This window comes from Polyergus mexicanus, unplaced genomic scaffold (assembly GCF_030449975.1).
Source record: "Polyergus mexicanus isolate NDT 795.1 unplaced genomic scaffold, iyPolMexi1.0 SCAF_8, whole genome shotgun sequence".
Taxonomy (NCBI): domain Eukaryota; kingdom Metazoa; phylum Arthropoda; class Insecta; order Hymenoptera; family Formicidae; genus Polyergus; species Polyergus mexicanus.
Window position 1 is genome coordinate 566,062 of NW_027223328.1, and position 23,820 is coordinate 589,881.

The 23,820-nt window shown below is 37.3% G+C and overlaps 2 protein-coding genes across 7 annotated transcripts in view; one reads left to right on the forward strand and one right to left on the reverse strand.

Moving 5' to 3' along the window:
- LOC138935644 (scale keratin-like) overlaps window positions 1–23,820 on the reverse strand; it is a 67,040-nt gene that overhangs the window by 3,348 nt on the left and 39,872 nt on the right. Inside the window, exon 1 of one of the 5 annotated variants that reach the window (XM_070300373.1) lies at window positions 16,657–16,699. The exons of the other annotated variants lie outside the window; for them this stretch is intronic. The gene's annotated coding sequence lies outside the window, so the exon portion shown is untranslated. Of the gene's footprint in view, window positions 1–16,656; window positions 16,700–23,820 lie in introns of those variants that run through there. 5 annotated transcript variants of the gene reach the window in all.
- Window positions 783–4,604, forward strand: LOC138935446 (mitochondrial genome maintenance exonuclease 1). Of its 2 annotated transcripts, none has more exons than XM_070300020.1 (5): window positions 783–832; window positions 1,454–2,187; window positions 2,275–2,482; window positions 2,888–3,020; window positions 3,287–4,604. In XM_070300020.1, exons 1-5 carry the CDS (start codon window positions 810–812, stop codon window positions 3,452–3,454), a joined length of 1,266 nt encoding a protein of 421 aa, XP_070156121.1. In that variant the 5' UTR covers window positions 783–809; the 3' UTR covers window positions 3,455–4,604. The 2 variants fall into 2 exon arrangements, with proteins under 2 accessions (XP_070156121.1, XP_070156120.1); XM_070300019.1 differs by having other exon boundaries at window positions 811–828; window positions 1,304–2,187.

Sequence of the window (23,820 nt, forward strand, 5' to 3'; positions counted from 1 at the left end):
ATTTGACAACAGGTTGTTATTAAATTAGCAGAAAAAAGCAAAAGGCTCGTTAATCATGGGAAAGAGGACATGAGATAAATCCTCGAGCCTTCGAAAGGGCCGTTGAGACCGGTCAAGTCTTACATCAGCACGCGAAAGATTTAGTGATATATAGATGCACGTCACACGATAAAGCACGTATATAATAACTTTAATTTTCTGCGGGGGAAGAGGAGAAAGGTATATCGCGCACGCATCAAAGATCACGCGCGATCAGCTGTTGCGCAAATCGAGGACAATGAGAGGGTTGCATCGATACACCCGCCTGCTTCAACCATATCTACAATCGCGAAATGGAGCAATTCTCTAGCAATAATTTAATAGTTACGTTTGTTATGATTTGAATATATAAAAAAAAAAAAAAATGATAAACAGAACAATTTTTTTTATAAAATTCAAATATCGAAATATATCCGATATTAATAAAAAATAGCGTATAAAAATGTAATTTCTCTTTATAGTACATGATTCGAAGCAATAAAGTAAAGAGTAAAATTAAATAATTATTTCAGGTTCAGCTTTGTGAATTCTTATTGCAAAATATGCATCGTCAATATCGTTTTTCACAAATATCAATATATGTGTAATAATCTATCGAGATTGATAAGCAAGATGTCAGATATATCAAGTGTTGATAATATAGACGTTAAAGAAGTTTTGTGGGAATTCATAGATGTCAATGACAGGTTGTTTTTAAGCATAATCACGTGGGCTATAATCACGCGGTGGCTACTCTATATAACCTCATCGTTTGTTTTGATCTACATACTATGAAACGTGTTATTATTTGTCTGTAATAATTGTTTTAATTAAGAAATTAAATAATTATTATAGTTGTTTATTATAGTTATTATAGTTTATTATAGTTATTTTGTATGACTGTGATATATATTGACGCCATTGTGATATATATTGTCGCATTTTACAACTAATTAACTTTTTCAAAAAAATTATATTTCGTATATATAATCTGTTAACGTGTGTGTGTGTATGATGAGAGGAATGCACTCTCTTTCTCCAATAAATTTTATTTACATTTGATAAAATTGATTTGACACTGTGTATTTTATCTATATAAAATACTTTGATAAAAAATTAGTCTCTTTCACTGCTCGTTAACAAATATTTAATTTCTAATAACATCAGGCATTTTTTGATATTCATTAATATTTTAAAAACCAGAATATTATTAATTGTATATTTATATTATATTTAATTTTTTATTAACAGAATTGATCATAGTAATCAACTATATGTAATACAGATAATTCGCAAGTACAATATATATCAACAAAAATAAAAAAGACATAATAATCAATATAAATACAATAATAATGCACAAAAATATGATTATGTTAACAACTTCCAAATATGTTTTATCCTCGACATCTAATGTACAAAATATGTGCCAAAGACTTACTAAAAGACATATTTCGAAAGCTGAGAAAATAAAAAAGTTAATGAAGGAATATAAATCAGTGTTTGGTGAGTTAGTTGAAACAAGTGCTGAGAAGAAAAAGAGACTGAAATTGGAAAAGAGAGGAAAAATTCCGCTACAAAAGTCAAATGCAACAGATGCAGAACTATCATGGGTTATGAAAAATTGTGGCAATAATCTGAAAAAAATCAATTCATCTACGAAGCCACGAAATGAACTAGATCCTCATAAATTTAGTGATGTGAAAACTAAAAATCTAAACAATCCAAATACAGAATATGATTTTCATTCCAAATCTAATCCAATTTTGCAGAAAGTAGAATTGAAAATTACTAATCCATTATGTAATTTGTTTACAATCACAAAAGATATTAATAACAATAGCCATGATGAAAATATTCCAAATTTATCTAATACTGAATATACGGTTGCAAAATATGATGCACCTTCTAATTTTGAAAGATTGCCTGACATTATTATAAAAAATTTGCCATCTTTTCCGATTATGGACAGCAAACAAAAATCTTTCGCACAGTTAACAGAAATATTATCTATATCTGGACAAAATGATCCAGAAACGATAAAATTTCCTAGTGTAACTAAAATTCTTACGCAAACTATGCCTCTAGAATCAAAATTGGCTTTAGAAGCATGGAAGAAAAGAATGATAAAAGAACTTGGACCAGAGGGATTCGAAATGCATCAGAAAGGTATTCAATTAAATTATTTTGCGAATTTTAAATCTAAATCAATCCAATAAAAAATAAATACATTTGTTTCTTCTTTGGTATATATAGCATTGTTAGAGGATGGAGCATCTCTGCATTCATGTATAGCGCAAAAATTGCTGGGGAAAGAATATGAAGTTCCTTTGAGGATAGAACCGGTTTTTAAAAGCATCCAATACGTTTTGGAAGACGTGCACCACGTAAAGGCGATCGAGACACATGTGGCTCACAACAAATTACGTTATAAAGGCGTAGTCGACTGTATAGCCTCCTATAGGTAAAGCAGACGCTTTTCTTTGCCATCGCAAGGAAATTCTATTTCAAAAACAGACACAACAGAGAACGCTGCTTGTTCTCTAATGCAACTTTAAATTTTATAATTTCAAAAATGATTAAAGATTTCTTTTTTCGAGTTCATAAATAATAAAAATTTTAGATGAGAAGAAAATATTTTCCTAAATAATATGTTTATTTAAAAAAGGATAAAAAAAACAAATATATTTTCAATTTTTTTTATTCATCTACAACTTTCTTTATCTTCGAAATTAATTCATATTTTTTTGCGGACGTAGAATTAATATTTCTCGTTGTGTATATCGACTGTTAATTACGAATTTTCCGAGTGATAAGATTCAAAATTGTTCTGTCATTTATATTTAACAGCTCTTTATTAAACTCGCAGGGGCGAAAATTACGTAATTGATTGGAAGAAATCAGATAAGAAGAAATTGGACTTGAAAGCAACGTACGACGCGCCTGTACAAATCGCTGCGTATATTGGAGCTATCAATGCTTCTAATCTATATCCCTTTGTGGTAAATATTTCGCCATGATGAAAAAGAGACAGATAAAATTTCGAAATATTACTGTGAAAATTAATTCGCTGCTTTCGGCTCAATATCATTATTTTTGCTATAATTTATCAAACACCTCGTAAAATCGTTGCTATTTTCTACAAATATAATCTATGAAATAGCTATCTTATAAAAGGATTGTCGGATTTATCGTCGAAAAATATTGCAGCATTGCAATTCTCCCGTCGCAATAATTGCACTGATCGTATCTACTCTTGATTCTTCAGATAAAACACGGATTACTCGTGATTGCTTACACGTGCGGCGCACCCGCTACAGTATACGAGGTGTACGACAATACGCTGCAGCAATACTGGACAGCGTGGTTGCGCCGGTTGCAGGAATATTATTCCGAAAGGACGAGCAACGATGACAACAAAAGCAGTAGCCAATAAAACGCTAATGTACCGACACACTGCGTATATTCATTAAAACTTTCCACATACAGAGCCAATTAAAACCTTATCCGTCAGCTACAGGTAACTCCCGGCAAAAGAAGTTTTTAATTCTATCCCTTGCGCGTCAAAAGTTGCAATAATCTATAGTCTTCGGGGAGTAGTTGGGAAAGCCCTCTCCGAGGAAACCTGGAGGTACAGCAGGAGGAAAACCGCGTCGATACGGCGACTCATTAAGGCCTGCGGTGGGCTCGGCATTTATGATTTATGAGAATCCCGCGCGCGTTTTCCAGACGCTCGAAATAACGATTATTATAAAAATATGCGAGCCATTATCGAGATACTATGATATTGTGTAATTTATAAAGTCTACAAATTTATATTTTAGCTTATTAAAAACGAGCGTTTCTTAAACATAAAATTATAATTTTTAAACTACATTTTTTTACAAATTTTTTGAATATCTTAGCTAATGAAAATTATATATTATATTCGAGAATTAAACTCGAGAATTCCTAGAAGTTCTCCCTATATAGAGAAAAAATATATATTATGAAATTAAAGTAGCCCAATGACTTTTATTTTAAACGTCAATTCTAATATTTAATATTGATTCTTTTTATCGTAATTATATTACCCGAGAAAGATCTTTGATTACCCAATTTTATATCATAGAAGAAAGAGACTGATAAAAACACGTGGCAGGCCATAAAAACTGATTGCCATTCCTGTCATCGGGTTAACATACAGAAATTATAACTTTCTGCCGGCGGTCCTGAAGGGGATGCTACGTTACGCGGCTCCCTGTTACAGGGCCCCATAAACATCGCGTCCAACCCTTTGCGCGCCCATGGGGATCGTAAACTAATGGTGAAGCGGTGTAGCGGAATTATATCATTCGTTGTGTTTCCGCATACCGAGATCGTACATACAGAGACCGAGAGAATATCACGTTAGGATATCAGATATTACGAACCACAGCTCTTATATCCTAACGGCGTTTGCGCCATCAGAGTTTGATAACATTGTACGATACATTATTATTTTAACGGAAATTTCTCAAAATTCCAGTTTTAGTTCATGCTAGTATTTTAGAATTTTCTAAATTTTCGTCGTGTCGCATTCGCATCTTCTCCGGTATTATTATATTTCCGCGGATATTAAATTTTAAGTCTTTTATATATGTTTATATCAAAATTGTATGTATAAGAAAATAAAAAATTAAAACGAGATTATGTCGATTTTTTGTTGTTAATTAGATTATTCTATAATTCAAGAATTATCTATCTCGCATCGATTTTAATATTAAAATACATATTCTTTTTATTAATCTATATTAATATATACTCATAAAAAAAATTGTATCTTGGCATCATGAAAACTCTTATGAAAATATCTAGTTACGCCATTAAAATGTCATCTCGTTATATTCTTCTCGAATATGTTTATTTTCTGCTCTCTCTCTCTCCTTTATTTCGCTAACAATAATTGCATATAATCTGCATCTAGCCTTTGATCTTTGTCAGTTCGACAAGTGTGCGTACGCGAGGTTTTACGTCAAAGAATCCTCCCATTAATGTGCAAAACAGCTTCACGCTTTGCTTTTCGAGAAGTGAATGCTCTCGTGTAACGAGGCAAGTGCCGCAACATGCCGAAGTACCAATAAACAAAGCAATAATAGCTGCTCTCCTATTTGTACAATTATCGCAATAATTGAATAACGACTCATTAAAAAGAAATTAATTCACTGACAACATTAATATTCAATTTAATTCTGTACATTGAAATTAATTTAAAAATGTTATGACGTTTTATTTCAGCGCTCTTTTTAAATGCCGAGAGAAATTCCGCGAAAAATGCATACACGCGTGAAATGAACTGCGATGTCATAGTAGTACAAAACCGACGACGTTGACTCAACGGAAACGCCGTTATGACGCGCGTTCCATCGTTTTTCTAGCAGATCAAAAGAGCGAGGACAGCTACTATACCGCAATCTGTTTTCGCAATACGAGATAACGTTGCAAAGTGAAATTTAGCGCAGGCCGCGGATTATCCGCCGTCTGCTACCGAGAATTCCGTCATTCGCGTCTCCCTGTACATCCTATAGGAGGAAAGAGGAGGAATCCCGAACAAAGACAATCATATTTCCGGATTAGGCATTTAGCGAGCACCCCAGCCTCCCGGATAATTCTAAATCTCTCGGTTAATCCCCGCTAATCCTCCCGTAACAGCGGCATATTTTCATCGGCCGATTCACCCTCTTTGAGCGAAGAGTTATGAAAACGATAACTTTAACTCGCGTCGGTCTCGTCCCGGCCTTCGTTCCTCTTTATTCTACGGATGCGCTGGCATAGAGAAAATTCGAGGAAAATGTGCCACGGGAACTATCGAACTCGCAATTTATCGGAGACCTCCGAGCAAGATGCCCTCCGAGCGATTCCTTATATTCCTCGTCTTTAATGCGCCGACGAATGAAAGCAGATTTTTATTAAGTCTATTTTACGGCCCGATAAACTCCAGCCACTTCATATTTTACTAGAAATATCGTACGAGAATTTTTAATAATCCATAATTATATTTTCTATTCGAAGAAAGACATGTCTGGAAAGTCGCGGAAAAATTGTAAATAATGGGTCCGCGAAACGTCATATTTTGACAAATAACAGCTGTTTTTGACGCAACGAACATATAACTTAAAAAAAAATTATATAACAGTGAATTTATATTTATATTTTACATAAATTACTTATATATAATTTAAATAAAAGTATGATATGTATATTTATTTATATATTATTTAAATGATTTTGAAAAAATGTTTCTTTAAAATTTATTGTATATTCTTTTCCCATAGTTTATCCCAAAGCTTTTCTAGCTTTTGCGTGCAATATTTCCATCTAAAATCGTAAAATCTTTCCGAGTTCGTGGCAGACGGCCCAATTGGAAGTAATCGCGAAATTGTTCTTCGCGACGTATGTCTGCCATTAATACGCCGCTATTGAAGAACTTTCCATCGCTGCGCGTAACAGTTCGTGGAAGCGTAAATGCATTCCTCGAGAGATCATGGCTGGAAGTCGTCGGCGAGTAAACTGGAGCACGTCCGAAATTACCAAGTTTTCATCGTGCCGCGGACGTCGAGCGAACCGATGTCGATATCCTTCGGAAGAGTTTCCGCGTCGCTCTGTTGACGGCTAACCGCGACGAGTATCTCTAACGGCGAAAAGTTTATAAATACAAGAGGGATGGGGAGGGAAAGGGGGAAAGTTCGAAAGCGCTTCCGGGGAAAATCGACGAGCACGTTCGTGTGGAGTCTACGATAAAGGCGAAGCCACGGGATCGCTTGCTCGAATCAATCCTCTTCGGCGCCGACAACGCGCCGAAGGCCCATCGTGCATGAATTATCGATCGTTGTTGCCGCGCGCAACAACGGTCACGCTACATTTGCCTTCCAATAATAATTAATAACCAAATGAAGCGCGCGGAGCGCCAGGGCCAACCTACAAAGGACCGGATTACACGCGAGACGAGAAACGACCACGTGCAAACACCACTGCCGCCGGTCCGGGCATTATAATAGGATACCTCCCCTCCCCCCCCCACCCCTCTCGCGTGCAACTCTACGCCGTAACTTCGGGATTCTGTGTGCATGTGATGCGGTAAATAAAATCGATAAATAAGTGGTAAATAATCGTAGCGTTTTTTTTTTTTTTTTTGCAAGCTTGCGAAATAATATAAATATAATTTTTTTTTAATATTCATTTATATCGTCTTTTTTTAAATTTTTATCTAATTAAAATCTATATTAAAAGGATTATTTGTTCGGCAAGAGATGTCAGATGCTTCATTTTGTAATTTTAAAAGCCGACGATGAAAAACACCCCCGCCGGTGTTACACAAATCAACGAGAACAACTCGCCGTTTATACAAAATGATCACCGCTTCGTAAACACTACGTCGGTCGGTTTATGCACTTACGAGCGTGTGTTTCCAACGTGCAGCTCTCTCCTCTTTGGGGACTTGCTCGGGTGCACACCTGTGTCCAATTAGTTAGCGTGCATTAAAAGCGATTCAAACTGCGTTCTAAAGCGAATGTCGTGTAATTGTGTCTCGTTATTGTTGGCTTATGTAGAACGCGTGTGCGTAATAACGCGGTGTCTTGCTGACATTAATAAGATTAATGATAAATATATAAAGGATTTTAATGGAAAGAGTGGTTTTTCGTTTGTTTTACGATGAGAGAACAAGCGGAATAAAATTAATTTAATTTAAAGCATTTAATTCGGAAAATGTTTATTTGATACGCTTGTCAATGTAATACTCTATTTTTTTTTAATATCTTTGAACTCAAGTAATCAAATACGGCGGTCATCGTATCTTGATACACCTTAATTCTGAAAACGATTAAGCGACGAAAGGACGAGACGGATTTCGGATAGCAACTAGTTATCCCGTGTATCGTCAAATTCGCATACCGTAGTGCTTTCGCAGTCTCATATTGCATCACAACTTTCCCGGCGTGTTTCGTCGTCGCGCGATACGTCATCGAGCCGCTCGCGAGCAATTTCGCGGGGCGCTATATCTCACCGTGGGGAAAACCCCCAGCAGCTGTATATATTGCGAAATCGGCGAGAGAGATCTGCCGCAAGCTTGAAAATATAACCCCGGCTATATAGCGAGCGCCGTACTTTCAGTACCCCGATGCTCCCATTTCTCGAGTTCGCGCCCACCGGATTTTCGACCCGAAAAAACGACACGTAGAGGAAATCAAATTGTCTATCTCGAAACGATTCCAGATCCACCCGAATAGATCTCCTCCTCCTATCGGCGGTAATTTCGTACGCTAATTATTTATCACTTTTCGATTTTCAACGTTCGATGTGTCTGATGAAATCTGAATTAAATTTCTATTGACATTGAATGTGAAAAAATATTTGCTTGATAACAGTCTAATCTTGGTTTTTAAATAATTTGATTTTTATCTTTTTCAATTTTAATCATCCAATTTTTGATCTGTTTGAATATTCTTCGACGTATTTCAATTCTAATTTTTTCTTATTCATCGTTTATACATTCTTTATAATAAAAATCTATCCGACATCGGAGCGATTGTTCGTTGCTCTTGAATATTTAAGACTGTAAAATAAAATACGCGTGACATATTCGAGATACCAATATGTTCCGTATCTTCAATTCAATAAATCTGTATATTCCATGGGATGATGCAAGCTTACGAGACATTTGAAAAATTTTCAATTTCCTCAATTTTTTTTCCTTTTGTTCGTTTCTTTATGCCCGTATTACGCGCGCAATAAAATCTGACCAAATATTCTCCTACTCGCAAAAAAAAAAAAAATAATAATAATAATAATAATAATCGTGCAACGAAAGGATTCAATTTGGTGAAGAATAAAATAACAGCAGCCGTGGACGTCCCCTATGACTGCGAATATTCAAGAGGGAGATATTCGTCGGATGAATTTCCACATTTTTCCGCTTTCTCTCCGACTTGTCATTGAAAAGAATCGGGTCCAGCGGGGCTTCTTTGTCGACAAGTTATTGCCGATGGCGGCACTTGGTCTTCCCTTTGCAAAGAAAAATTTCCAACATCGCGAATGTAACGCCGGAAGTGCATTACTTAATTAAACTTTAGCCGCCGAGTTATGCCGGTCGTAAAAAGGAGCCGCGATATTTTCTGGATATAGAAATCACCGGGTTACTCGAAAGAAGATTAAGAGCAAAACGAATTTGGATTCAGAGGATTTTTCATCCCCCCCCCCTTTTTTTTCAAGAACGCTGTCGAGCAAACAGGGTCAACGAGATTTCGTACCCGCGGGAGTTATTTGTGCAGGTCGATTACAATTGTCGGCGAGTTCTGATTATTGGTCATAGTTCTCGGGAAGTTAAAGCGTGTATTAAAGGACAAGTGTATTGTAAAACGAGATACGTTACACCGATAAATGTAATTTTACATAGAGAAAGTTATTGCTAGTATTTGCCTGGTGTTCAGAAAATTACTATTTTATAACAATATAAGAACAATTCGAACGAAGCTCGTTCCTGCATACTTTGTTACGAAATACGTAAATAAAAGATTTTAATCTTCTTTTGACTATTAAATAATTAAACATACGATAAAATAAATTACGTTTTCCGGATTAAAAAAGCGCTTTTTCACACATTAAATTTTTTGTGTAAAATTTTCATTACCGTTTAAATTACATCAATATAAAATAATAACATTTTTTTTCATCATTTTATATTGATGTAATTAAAATTGTAATTAGGATTTTATACATAAAGTTAAATGTAAAAAATACGAGGTTAATCAGCTTCTAAATCTGTTTTAATTTTATCACAGTTGGAAAGAATCAAGACAATCTTTCACGATGAAACTGCCGTAGATGTTCATACTCTGTGACTACTAAATAACTTAAGAGACACAATAGAATAAACTACGTTTTTCCAGACGAGAAAAACACGACCGATAGAAATCGACACGAAGACTTGTCCAATTCCTTTAATCTTAAATGTTATTTATAGTCAGACAGAGAGAAATCTGGTCCTTCTCTCGCGACAGGGAAAAGGAGGTCGGCCGCCGATGCAAGACAAATGCAGTTTGCAGCAGCTCGGAATTGATGTTCCTCGCTCGAGCTCCGTGTCGATCGACATGCTCGAACGAAATTCCACAAGCGGCTTTGGAGTTGAACACGGTGTGGTTCGAGTGCGTCCGCAATTCCGCGGAAGAGGAGACGGAAGGACGAAAGGCGAGCGCGACGAAAGAGAAAGAAGCGAGGAAAACGCTCGATTTCACAGCCATTGGCTCGAGAAAATGCGACTATAGGGTGGTTAGAGGGTGGGTAGAGTCGTGTGCGCCCGAACGTGCATACGCGCGGTCGGTGGGTGTGCAAAAGTGCCCCGTTACGTGTGCAGGGACACGTAAGGGTAGATAGGGCGGAGCTGCCTGCCAGGAGGCACAACGACCGACTTGCGCCCGGTCCTGCACGTGCGTGCCGATGCGTGCGTGTCCCGAAAGCGACGTATGTACATCGCATCGCGAGACGAACGCTCGCTTTAGTCCTGTACATTTTTTTTTTTCCCTGCCCTGTGTGACGTGGATCCGTTTCTGAAAATGGAAGCAAGAGAGCGAGAGATTATGTAAGAGATATTTTGTACGGGCATCTTCAAAGGTATTTCGATAAATTTTAAAAATAATTGCTTCTCGCGGAAAATATCTAGTTACACATTAATTTTTTTATGACTTTTTATAGTTTTGTCTTGTTATAAAATAATTTTATATTTCCATCTGGATTTATTATAATTTCGCAAGGATTAAATTTCCGAGATAAGTAGAATGCGCCTTTCGCAAGCATAGCATAATATAAATTTCGCAAAATGTTTGTGTTTTCATCCTCTACCATTCCTTCGGGAATTTCCTAAATCTACGAACTGTCGGGAAATAGAACGTGGAAGAACGCGAAACGATTTTCGCCGTCCGAAGTAACTTTCATCCGAGTCCGGATGGTCTTAAGCGTTCCTAGGCGAAGCCTATAGCATCCCCGAGGAGCTCGAAGAGGTGAAACTTGGAGCGGTTTGCGGCATTGGGCGGGTTGCGGAACCACCGCACGAAAAGGACAAGGAGACGAAGGGTGGGTATATCGCACGCACGACGTGGCAGGATCCTTCTCGGTTAAATGAGGCTAGCTTTCTCTCTTTCTCTTTCTCTTCCCCTTTCACATTCTCTCTCTCTCTCTCTCTCTCTTCCTTCCTTCCGCCCCTTTTATCCCGTCATTCTCTCCCTCGCCAGCCTCCGTTCCTACCCTCTCGCTCAAAGTCGTACTCTCGCCGTGTCGAGCTCACTGGGCGCGGCCCCGCACCGACCGAAATCGATTTTGGAAAGACGAAGAGAACCACGGAGGGAACGAACACACGACGGCCGCGCGAAGGAGAGAAAGATGCGATACAAGATTACGGGACCGGCCGGGCTTCCCTCTGATCTCCTCTCCGTATCGGGAGGGCACCCTCTTTCCCGCGACCGTAGAAAGGTCGCGGCTGGTAAGCAGTTCCTCTCCATCCCCGCCAACCCTGTCTCTCCCTCGGTCATAGTCGAGGAAGACGCGGCAAAGCGCGTCACCGTATGCCATGCACAGCGATTTCCTGCTTCGTGCCAGGATCGTCCGAAAATTGGATTCGTCGATGCGACAATACCGGAGGAAGCACAGTGGAAGGACGCTGCGAGTAATAAGCCAAGGGGAGAAAGGGGATTTTCGTGCGAAACCGGTAAATTGGGCTCCTAATGGAGATACATGAGATGTGAGATTTCGTTAAACCGCGCGCTTCTCTTTGCAGCTGCGAATTTTCACTCTAAATGAGAAACACGAAAATAGTCTAGTTAGTTTCTAATTATAATTTATACACAGAATTTCCCGGCGCATGATATTTATTTTAATGGCATTTTTTACGAATTCGCGGTTAATTTATCTTTAAAAATGAATGTTTTTTTTTCCCTAAAAAAAAAAAAAGTGTAATAATTAAATTTCTGAAAATATATGGAGACATTAAAATTGCAAATATTTCTGTCTATCGATCCCGCTTTTCCGGCCTATTATTATAGAAATGTTCTTTTATCCGTAGATACAATTTTCTTCGTAAGCCGTAAACGCGAAGAGAATTAAATACGTACGGCTTCCTTGTAATCTCGCGCATCCCAAAGAGTACGACTTTTCCGTTGAAAATACGCAGCTCGCTTTATAAGAAAAGGCTCATTAGTCTATGCCAAGGCGACGTCGCGTAACAAGACGCAAACATGCCGCAATGCAGGGAATCGCAAACCGAAAACAAGAGTTTCGCAAATTACACAAGAGCAATGCAGATGAGAGTTTCATATCGAGACCCGTTATTAGCCGTCAATGTTTTTCTCTTTCTCTATCCCAGGGGAGAGAAATCTCGGGAAATGCAGAGAACTTTTTGAAAAGTCGACGGTGTACGTTCTATCAAAGAGAAAATTATCGATCTCAATCTGGGGCGATCGAGACGGCAAATAGCGCGAGATTTTATCGATTAGGATCAGGATGCAGATCACGTACAGAATATCGGGCGCACCGGGATTTTCTCTGATCTGACGGTATCGAGAGGGTTGTTCTTTTTACACGGTAGAAAGCTCGCCCTCTTGCCTCTCCTCCGCAAGAGAACGAGCTTAAGCCGATGGCACACGGGAGGTGTTTTGCTTTCTGTATAGCCGTGAAATTTAAATTTCATTCGAACAAACCAGAGGTGGGTGTAAAGCTTATAAAAGTTACTTTTTTTAGCAATTTTTTTCAACAAGCTTCTCGATTCGAAATTTTTCTCCTATACTTTCAATCTCAATGAAATATCTACCTTCATACTTTAAGCACACAATCAGATCACTCTTTTTTAGACACTCTTATTCAATCTACAGCTTTATCGAGAGGAAAAGCTCCTCTTTTAAATCTTCAAGTTTTTAACGAAAACCATTCGTTTACTGCTTGTTTGAGAAATATAAAGTAGAATTTTTATATAGATTAAACCTATCGAAATCTTTTAGAATCTATAAAAATAAAATTGAAAATAAGAACAAAATTTCGATTCGGCTTGCAAAAGACTGATAAAAGAATTTTCATTTTTATTAATATATTTCATTTTTTATTTTGTTTATCTATATACTAAAATTTACTACATCCCGTGTGTTGCGCGAGTTTTATACTCGCGAAAATACATAGCGAAACATTGCGTTCTGGATGAGCGTTATGAGCGAGATGATCCGATTGAATTTTGCCCAGGAGGGTCCGGCCTGCGTTTGAAGATTAGATTTTAAGCCGGTGTTCGCATGTATCCAGTTATATCGAACATTGAATTTTCTCCCGCCGGGGATCGGACTTTTTTCTTCTTTGAAGCAAACCTCAAACCAAAGAGTGTATCCTATATAATCACTAGCGCCAAGATTTCGATACAAACGAAATTAATCAACGAGATGTGAAATTCATTATTGCAATCGTTTATTAGAGAATCGATATATCAATGGTATAATTTAAGCTTCGATATAAATAAAATTTGAATAAGAAAGAAATTTTTAAGGAAATATAAAAATTGATAAAACAACCTAATCTGTAACGTTTAAAAAGCGATCTGCAGATAATGATAAATGACTCTATCCACTGACGTAGGATAAAGTTTTTTTCGACTGCTTTTCATGACCGCTGACGGGAAAGAGGAAAGCTTAACGATCCGCTCCTCGCGATTGCCACTTATAGTGTTTTCCTCCAGGAATTTTTCCGCGAAACGACGACGCTCGCGGTCCCATCGCAAGAGGGATCAATACCGCGTCGCCGAACGAAAGCTTCTTTTATCCCGTATCGGGACACATTCTCATCTCCTTCGGTTAGGCATGAGTACCGTATCGCCGTCACAATCGTGCTTGAATAAAAGTCGCCCCTATTCCCGGTTATGTATAAGGCGACATTTTGCTTTCGACGAGCCACTTCAACTTTTAGTTATTTTTTATTTCTCTCTTTTTCTCAGCGTCTCATTTGATATTCCCAAAATGTTCCGCTATATTTTAAAATTAAACTCACGTTTACATTCATAGGCAAATAAATCTTGTTGCAAACTAATTTAATTTAAAAACTCGTTTTCATCGGCCAGCTCCTATACAAGATTAAGGGAAAAGGGAAGGAATAAATTTCTTCGGTCAGTTTTGCTTGGATATAATTTAAGTTTATATTTAGAAAAGTACTCGTGTAAATTCAAACTTCTCATTGATTTACTTTTGTTTACTTTAATTTGATGGAATGATTGCAGTGTTTTTTGAAGGAAGAAGAATATTATTCTTGCTACTTGGGAGCAGTAATATTTATCCCAGAACACTCTTAAAAAATATGGCCTACTTTTGCGATTTAAAAATCTAGCCGGCTATAATTTTTCTCCGTCCATGTATTTTGTCCGCGAGAAATTCAATCAAACTTTCTCGATTTCGACACAGGATTCTCAGGAGAGAACGATACCGGGTTCAACTTTGATAAACTAGACGCACTACACAAATGAGTTCGTCTCTTTAAAAAATGCAAATGTCGCAGGGATATGTGCACAGATATCTGGAACGTCCTGCGTGCCGTCCATTTCGGTAACAGCACAAGCTGAATATTCGAAAAGCTCAGATGCACGCTAGATAGATGCAAAAATAATAAGATGTCTCTCGTTACGATACGCGTAAGCTATATCGTCGGGAAAAGCGAGAAGAGGGTTGTTATACTCGGGCGTAGCAGCTTTATTTATTTTTAGTCGAGTCATTTTCGCAATTTTGACATTTGCAGAGAGAGAGAGAGAGAGAGAGAGAGAGAGAGAGAGAGAGTGCTTTTACTCCTCCTCCTAGCTTTTAGCTGCTGATGTAAAATTTTCACGTGTAATTTTTTTTGGTTAACTTTATCTTGTTTCATGCGCTTATCTCTCTCTCTCTCTTTCTCTCTTAAGAATTAGAATTATTAATATTATTACAATTATTAATTATATGTATAATTAAATATATAAAAATTTGGAGGAAAAAAGAATAAATTTTGTCTCATATATTTGTTAAGGAGCTTGGAATTAATAATCTAGTAAAAATGCATCCCACGCATTTTGCTCAAAGATACATAGATGAAAGGGAAATTCGAGGTACTTTACATATACATTATATATTCGTCGCTAATTACACGTCAATGAATAATATATACACCTTTCATGGTTAAGCCGAAGTTTACGCGATGGTTCGACTTTCGTTCGCTTCAAAAAGACACGTTCGTTTTGCCCGCGGAAAATTATAACAAATTAAAATGCAAAGTTATACATTCGCCATGCGGCGAGACTCATCCAAGTGCGCCGACGACGCACTTCAAGTTCGAGAATGCAAAGTTTGCGGGCGCGCCGGTAATCAGCCGGTTGCCGAGGGAGAAACCGTTATGAGAAACGTGTCTGGCATGACATATATATCCGCCGGTAATTAAATTGTTGCGCCTACATATCCTGTCTACGCGGCCGCTCGCTAAGTAACCTGTCGTCGTCGGATTACGCGGGACGCCTGTCTCGCCTCATTCAAAATCAATCCACGTCGCGCTACCCTAATTCGCGCTACCCCGTCGACTCGTTTCGCGATATCTACCTACTCCCTTCCTCCTACCCGTATTTGCAGGGACACGTATCGATTCGCCTTCCCGACGAATTGCGTTTCCGAATTTCTATCCAAAATTATTTCCCAACGCGGCGCTGCTCGCTTTCTGCTGCGTAGTTATTCTTTTCGAAATCGTGGTATGTATGAAGCGTATAGATCAAATATATATATATATATATATATCGTCCCCGTATATTTTGCACCGTTATGAAAGATGAATTTCTCTCCATGGTCACAAGCGAGAATGCGTGAGACGAATAAAAGAGCGAAAGGGAGATTAAGGAGAAATTGTTGAGACACGTAGAAAAATTTATGTAGATACTGCAATGTTATTGCTATTGAAATAGTGTAATATACAATCGGTAAAATATCGTCGATGGCTATACGAAAGATAAATTTTGAATAAATTCAAAGACCGTTTTAATATTTATTCAGATTTTGAATACGAAGATTCTAAATAATATAAAAGTCATATAAAAGTTTCGAAATCTTTTGCGATAAATAGTTTGTAAAAGGAAGCACAAATTATTATTAATCTAATGATTAGATTAAAAAAAAAAAAAAAAAAAAAAAAAATGATAGACCGATATAAAAAATTCTCTTTTCGACACATTTTCTAACTCTTCTTCATATATACTAAAAAAAGATCTCTCTACTCAAAGCGTCTTGCGCTTACTGTACAATATCCAAGTCCTTGTGAGCGTTCGATAATCGGATTTGAATAACTTCTCAACCCAGCTGGACCTGCAAAGCAGCAGTGCTCGGTATCGAATCGAAATTTCAAAGGTTCCAGTTTGCATCGTCAAACGTGTATTTCAACCTTCTCGTGACTTTTATGGGGCCGTGTCAAAAGAAGAAATCGATAGAGCTCCTCAATTTTCGTCTCTTTTCCGAAATGTTTTCGTGACGGCTAGCGAGAGAGGAAAAGATAGATAGAAAGAGAGAGAGAGAGAGAGAGAGAGAGGCTGTAATTCGACATGTTTCAGGATCAGGGGTCAGGTCGTAAAGTAAGCCGGGACGCGGCCATAAAATCACTCACAAAACCGCTGGTGTCCGGAGAGTAACGAAGAGTAACCTGGTCGCTCGCGCTTCATTTCCTCGTTAATTTTACACGCGTTTATAGGAAGTTGTATTTTCCCTCTTTATAACATAGGCATCTAACTCTCGGATAATTCTAGCTTCTCTTTACTTTTTCTAAAATTCGCCCGAATAAAGTTGTTAAACAATCTACAATTCGAGATGGAGTTCTATCTATAATTTTATGCTGGCGTGTAATAAGGAAAATATATTTTGAAGATTAAAATATATGTGTGCATGTGTAAAATACATATTAAAGGATATACACATTATATATTAGGATATGCAGGGCACATAAAATTATAAAAAAGATTTACATCTTGAATTTTATCGTAATATACATGGATCGTGTAAAGTAGATTTAAATAATACACATCAGCTTCGAAAGTAGAACATAAACTCAATTTTATAAATTTTAAATGAGCGAATACGCTGAGGCATATCGATTTTATCAACACATTCTAAATTGAATTATTTGCAAGATAAAATTGGTCGTTGAACTGTGTGTAACGGGATAAGAGGGAAAAAAGTATTAGTTTTATAAATAAAGTCAGAATAGCATAGTACATCAATTTCTTAAGATAAAATGAGAAAAATTAGACAGCGTTACTTCGAACTAGAAAATGTATCAAAAAGTTTAACGCTAATGTGTACGTGTATACCGGCTGTGGCCTGTATAAAACTGCTCTTCCGCACCAGTGAAAAATTGTTAAATCGTGAATTTAAAGATGTGAAATTTTAACTGATCGTTTTGAAGTTTCGCGGCGAATAACTTCAAAGTTTGTTGGGCACTTTTGACATTAGGAAATAACATTCAATAAGTAATATCCATATGTAATATACAGTAACACGCAGTAACGCTATGTAACGTTACGATCAGCGAAACAGTATACAAGTAATTTCCCCTCAAAAGATTTTGAATTTTCTTCCTTGAAATTTTCTCTCCATCATTTCGCTTTGTATCGCACTCAAAGATCCAATTAATTCCTATTCGAGCGTATCATGTCGCTCATGGTTTGTTAGGCGGCTTCGCCCTGTAACAGGAGATATCAGAAACAACGGATAGCATTGTTGTCCTGGAATGTCTTGAATTTCGTCAAACAGAACGTACGTCGCGGTGCCGATACTCGGAATTCCCACTGACGGTGATTGCATTATTCCGGACGCATCCTATTGCATTGCCTGTCGGCATGAGCTTTAACCCGATATACGGTATTTGCAAACATCGAGGAACATCTATTTCCTAATAATCCTTATCAGGTGAGGCGAAGATTTCTCGTACGAAACTCGTGCGCCTTTTTTATAACGAGACATTTTTATTTTAAACTTTTTAAAATTCTATAGCTCATATTCCTTCGCTTTGACTCCTTTGCAATTTTAAATAATCCTAAAAGATTCAAAAAAATATCCAATAGGAAAATAAGATTACTCAGTATACATTTGAAATTCATGGATTGAGAGATATAAAAGAAAATATTATATTACGTGTATCACATAAATTTCTTTTTTTGTAAAAAGAACTTTTTTTAATTAAAAAATATGCACAACGAAACGTAATAAGCAAAATACAATATGTTATCTCAATATCGCCGGACGCTATTCATCACCACGTTGATTAATCGCGCAATTAGGGATGAAAGATAACGTGTGCTCGACTTTTGCGAGGATAATATTCTACTTGTCCCGAGAGGCTTTAACATCGTATGAAGCAGAATCGACACCTTGTCGACCCCACTTCATTAATCACTTGTAGGGTTTTACACGTATTCTACTTTTGACACGTTCACATTTTTCTAAATATATTTGCAGAAATTTCTTGCACAAATATACACGTTCGTCGTCATGAATGGTGTCGTCACTGAATGATATTTTGCATATTTTTTGTGTGCAAAGCACAATGATATTTGAACGTCACAATGTGTTGCGATGCATAAAAAAACTTTCTTTTCAAATTAAAAAAAAAAAAACTTCGACGTTAATCTCTCTTAAAAATCAAAATTAAAGATTCTGAAAGATATCCTATGTATTTCAAATCATTCATAAAGATATTTATAAATTCATAATCAAGTTTTTTAAAAAAGTATGTATATTTACATATATTGATTTTTTTATATATTTAATTTGCATTACGAATGTAATTAATATTGGAGCTTAAAATATCCAAACTCATTTTTCTATTGTTAGTATAATTTAATCCCTTATAATCCCGCGATTGTTTTGACGAAGGGGAAAGGCACAAAGGCGACAACTTTAAGAATCGTTCTTTACGAGAAGCGCTCACGAAACAATAATTAGATCACCCTGTAGAGGAAACGTGACGGGGAGGGATGGGTGCCTTAATTAGGTGATTGGCCTACCTATATCTAGGATCGATCGGTGCCCAGTTCGACTAATGCTGTTTTAATCAACCGCCCGGTATGCGGGACCTCGTTAGGCTTCGGATGCCAAAGGAAAGTTCTGTATCCTTCGGCGAGCTTCGACTATTACCCGGCTCCTAATTTGATGGAATGAACAAGTAAAAGTCCTCCCTTTCGTAGTACTTGAAACAGATGAAAAAGTTGCTCCTCTCTCTTTGTGTTTCTAAACGTTTCCGTAATGCTGTCAAGTCGTTATACAATACTAAGCTCTCATTTAAATTGACATCGATCGATGAAATTACAAAATACATAATTTGTGTGTATTGATAATTGATAGAAAATTTATACGTTGACAGCTAAGGCACGACATTAAGCTGATTAAAAAGAAGAAATAAGATTTACATCAATTTCGTAGCAATTTGGTATTTATCGCATCTACTTTGGAGAGATATTTCGTTGATGTTTTCATCATCGAAAAAATAAAAAATCGATTTTTAACTATTCAACTATTTAACGCGAATATAAATAAGCAACGAAAATATAAAAAATTTTTTTGCCAAAGAATTAGTTTCGCGCGAAATATTCTAAAGCGATTAGAAATAAAACAAATGCATGTTTTATATTAAATTATGCGCGATGTTGTCCAAGTACATTTACAACGATAAGCGATCAAAGGATGTTTTATGACTGCTATAAATGCAACGGAACTACGAGAAACGACAATTTTTCTCCGATACCGAGAGAGGAAAAATCGCCGCGATTCTTTTTCTCTCACGAATCAAGTGAATCGACATATTTTAAAGTGATGCATAGCCTCGTACCGAGACATCTGAAATACAGGCACGTATTTCTCTTAATACATCTACGTGTCTATATACATATCAGAGAAGACATATGGAGAAAGAGAGAGAGAGAGAGAGAAAATAAGGAGAACAGCAGGTTTGGACGTCTAATCCAAGGTTTAACGTGCGCGGTTCACCGGGTTCGAGCCCGCTAATGGAACGTTAAGCCAGCTGAGTCTGGGCTAACTTTGTACACCTTATCGAGCAAGGAGGGCCTGATCGAGAGCTCTCGTTTACTTGGGCGTCGCGACGCCTTGTTCCCGTCGATCAAACAGGTGTTCGCCTCGGGCAAGCATTTACTGACGACAGCGATCCGTTTAAGAGGTCTCGCACGATCAAGAGATGTTTCACGATAGCGAATATCACATCGTTCTTAATAAGAAACTTGAGCACATACTGACATTGATTAATCAGATTTAATAAGCCAGATGTCTTCGACAAATTTCATAGATTGTCTAATTTCACGCGTAACACAAATGACGTAGTATAGATAAATTAATAAAAATTATATCCAATAATGGCAAAGAGGTTGACTAACAAGTGCGATAGTATCAAGACAATTTAGTTATTACCGATTATATTAATTACACTAATTAAGACACCATATATTCCATTGCGTACGGTTCATTGTTGTAAGCAATATTTGGTCTGTCAATACAGATATCCACTATTCTCAATGTTCGCATAATTTCTGCTTTATTATTAATACTCGAAATTTTCCAGAAATTCGAAATATACACAAATGACATCTGCCGAAACAGCATTAATGAACTCGTTTAACGAGCAATTGTCTGAAAAAATTGAAGCTCGGAATTAAGCGCGAAGGAATTATCGAGCGACACCGTGCAATCTCTGCTGATAATAAATTGTCCCGCGCGTAAGTATTAGCTCGTGTTTAGTAGAGACGCATAAGTTTATCTCTATGTAATTAAGTCATAAAGCTATAGTGTTTGCCTCGCGGCATCAATTGGTTACGAAACTACGCAGGTGCTACCTCGTGATGTTTGCCCTTTATGAAAGACGCGAGCTGTGGAACGCTCGGTGATAAGATAACCGGCACCCGCGAAGCGTTTCCGGCTCGTCTCCCCCGTGGATTTTACCGCGAGAGGAACCAACATCTCCGCGATCCACCTAGGATATCGAAAAGGCAAAAATATATTCGCGCGATTAGTTTCGCGAATCGCTGAATTCGAACGCCAATGGGTTAACACTTAAAATCGCGGCCAGTGGCGTAACACAAGTTTCTTTCGTTTCGCATCGTTTTCATCGTAGAATAAGTACCATGTGATTCAGAACTCTATCTAAATCGCGAATATGAGAAAGAAAAGTAATTGAAAATTAGCGATCGTTCTAACCGCGAATAAAAGGCAAAAAATATATACAAATATCAAGAGTTTATTTCCAATAATCGCATTTCAACCGCGTATAGGCCTTACGCCGCTGATCGCATGCTCGCTTCGCGAGCCCCGTGTATACTCGGAGAGGGAGCATTAAATCGAATCGGACTTAAATCGTGCATGGAAGTCGGAAAGCTCGAAAGCACAAGGCGCCGATTCAGGAGAGAAGAGAGAAACTCAAGCTCGTACATTTATTTCACAAATTACAGCAACGGATGCGGAAAGCAGTTCGAGTACACCTGGAGCTAAGGGAAACTTATGGCCGCGATCGAAATCGTATATCGAGGGAGGAAGTATCGCGGATAAGTGTCCCCGCTTTCAAGAAAATCCGTTAAGCAACGAGGGAGATATCGGCTGCTTCCTGAAGGAACTACATTCTCTCGCGAAAGTTAGCTAGATAAAGATCGCGTTCTTTACAATCTTCCCAATCTCAAAAGATGTGCTCTACTCTTTAGAAATTGTTTTGTAAGAAAATAATAATGAAATAATAATATTGTAAAAAAAATAATAAATATATTGAATATCTAAATATTGAATTTTTTTATCTTACTGCAGAGAATTATATACGAGATTATAAATAATACCTTTAAGCGTGCTTGCGCAACACATACATTTTCTATCGAAATTTGTCGGGACTTACATAATTAAATTCCATAAGTTTTCATTATGAAAAATACTTAACCATTCGGCTATTTTAATAATCAAGTCGAATAACGAAATCGATAAAAAAAAAATATATCCGATGAATAAATTTTAAAAGAAAAAAGTTTATTTCGCAAAAGATAAATTTCAAGTGTAACGATATCGGATTCCTTTTGAAGACCAACTTACAACAAATTGTAAGGAGAATCGGACTTGTCAGAATTCTACTTATTAAAGACGCAATATTGATTCAATGGCTGCGAACCTGCCAAAGTGTTTCGCGACGCTTGTCGCTATTTTCTTACCAGTACAGAGTACCGCAAAATCCTGTTATCTACTTAGTATGAATAAATTTCAAGCTCCCGTGCCCGGTACAGCGACGTCATTACCATAGAATTTACTAACTATAAAATATGGCTTCTGTCGCCGTGGCTCGTCGTTTTACGTGCTTAACGTGCACGGATTTTTCTAAAGCGGGTCGCCGCCGAAGATTCTTGACGAGAGGAAACTTTAAATAGCAAACGGTAGGTCGAATATCGATTTGCCGTCAGAATCTTGCCGCGCCAACGTTGTCCCGGAGTACCTCGATAAGAAAAGCGCAAATTATGTAAACCGATTAGTGGCACGGGCCAATCTTTCACTGCAAAGTTAAGATTTTAAATATGGACTCGCGGAAAATCTCTGTCTCTGTTTTTGTACAAGAATAGCGGGCCCGAAATTAATTTCTCACTGAATTACATCGAGCTGAGAATAACGAAAAATAAACAAGTAAAGAAATTGTCAACATCATTTATATCTCTCATAAGCTTAATTTGCGACAATTATTTTCGGTATAAAGTATTTTCTCATTAAATTCGAGTTGCCTGGGAATGTTTATCGGGGAAAAATCGATTTGAAAACTGTATTCAACGCTGTTATTTTTTTTCTGTATATTCAGGATGCTAAAAATATTAAAAAAAAAAAAAAATAATAATAATTATAAAATAAAAGACACACATATATTTGCCCATCGTAGAAATATTCTCCGAAACGCGCTTCTCTCCCCAAGATTGCCGAGTTGCATTATTTGGATAGTAAGGGGCTCACGTGTCGCGCTGACGAGCCTGTTCCGGTTCGTTTCTCGCGAATGCGTCACAGGGTGACGCAGAAGAAGAGCGAGATGACGAAAAGGGAAGAAGACGGACGCGTGCAACAACTTAATTTGTTTCCTAGGGTGTGCTTGCGCGATGCACAGCAGCCATTAAGCGAGAATGGGCAGACGCGATTTATGCGCGGCGAGATTATCCGACAGCGGCCAGATAACCGACGGAATTTCGGTGGCTCTGGCTTCCGTATATATATATATATATATATATATATATATATATATATATATATATATACGGACGACAGATCGAATTTATCACCATCGACCTACTTGACTACTATCGCGCAGCGCTCTTCGGGGCGCGGCTCTCTATAGGGCGCCCCGAGTAAACGAAACTTTTGTAATTGTTCTATCGAATCCCTGCCACGACGGTCTCCGCCTTTCCCTTTATTGTCCTCCTTAACGATCATTGTCTCGACTTGGAAACGACCGGCAAGATGGAATCGGCGAAAGTACCTCGAGATGTGAACGTCGTTAACGTGTAAGTGTATAACCGTGAGCGCGATAATTTTTATATATTTTTGTAAAAAAAGATTTTCTGGAAATTCTCTGCTCTTCTAGATAGATTTTTATTCAAAATTCTAGAGAAAGAAGATAATTTAATGATATTTTTGGTGGAATTTTCTAAAATAAAGTTTTTTATTCCATGCGAAAAATACAGAGTTTTTTAAGTTTCAAGGATTAGATTTCTAAATATACTGAAAAAATTGAATAACTTTCGTAAGATAGGTATTTTGCATA

What these genes read in the sequence shown, in the direction of transcription:
- LOC138935446 (XM_070300019.1), top strand. Translation starts at nt 1,374, where the DNA reads ATGCACAAAAATATGATTATGTTAACAACTTCCAAATATGTTTTATCC. An exon ending in GACTGTATAGCCTCCTATAG is followed by an intron (nt 2,483 to 2,887) that starts GTAAAGCAGACG and finishes TTAAACTCGCAG; the next exon opens with GGGCGAAAATTACGTAATTG. An exon ending in CTAATCTATATCCCTTTGTG is followed by an intron (nt 3,021 to 3,286) that starts GTAAATATTTCG and finishes TTGATTCTTCAG; the next exon opens with ATAAAACACGGATTACTCGT.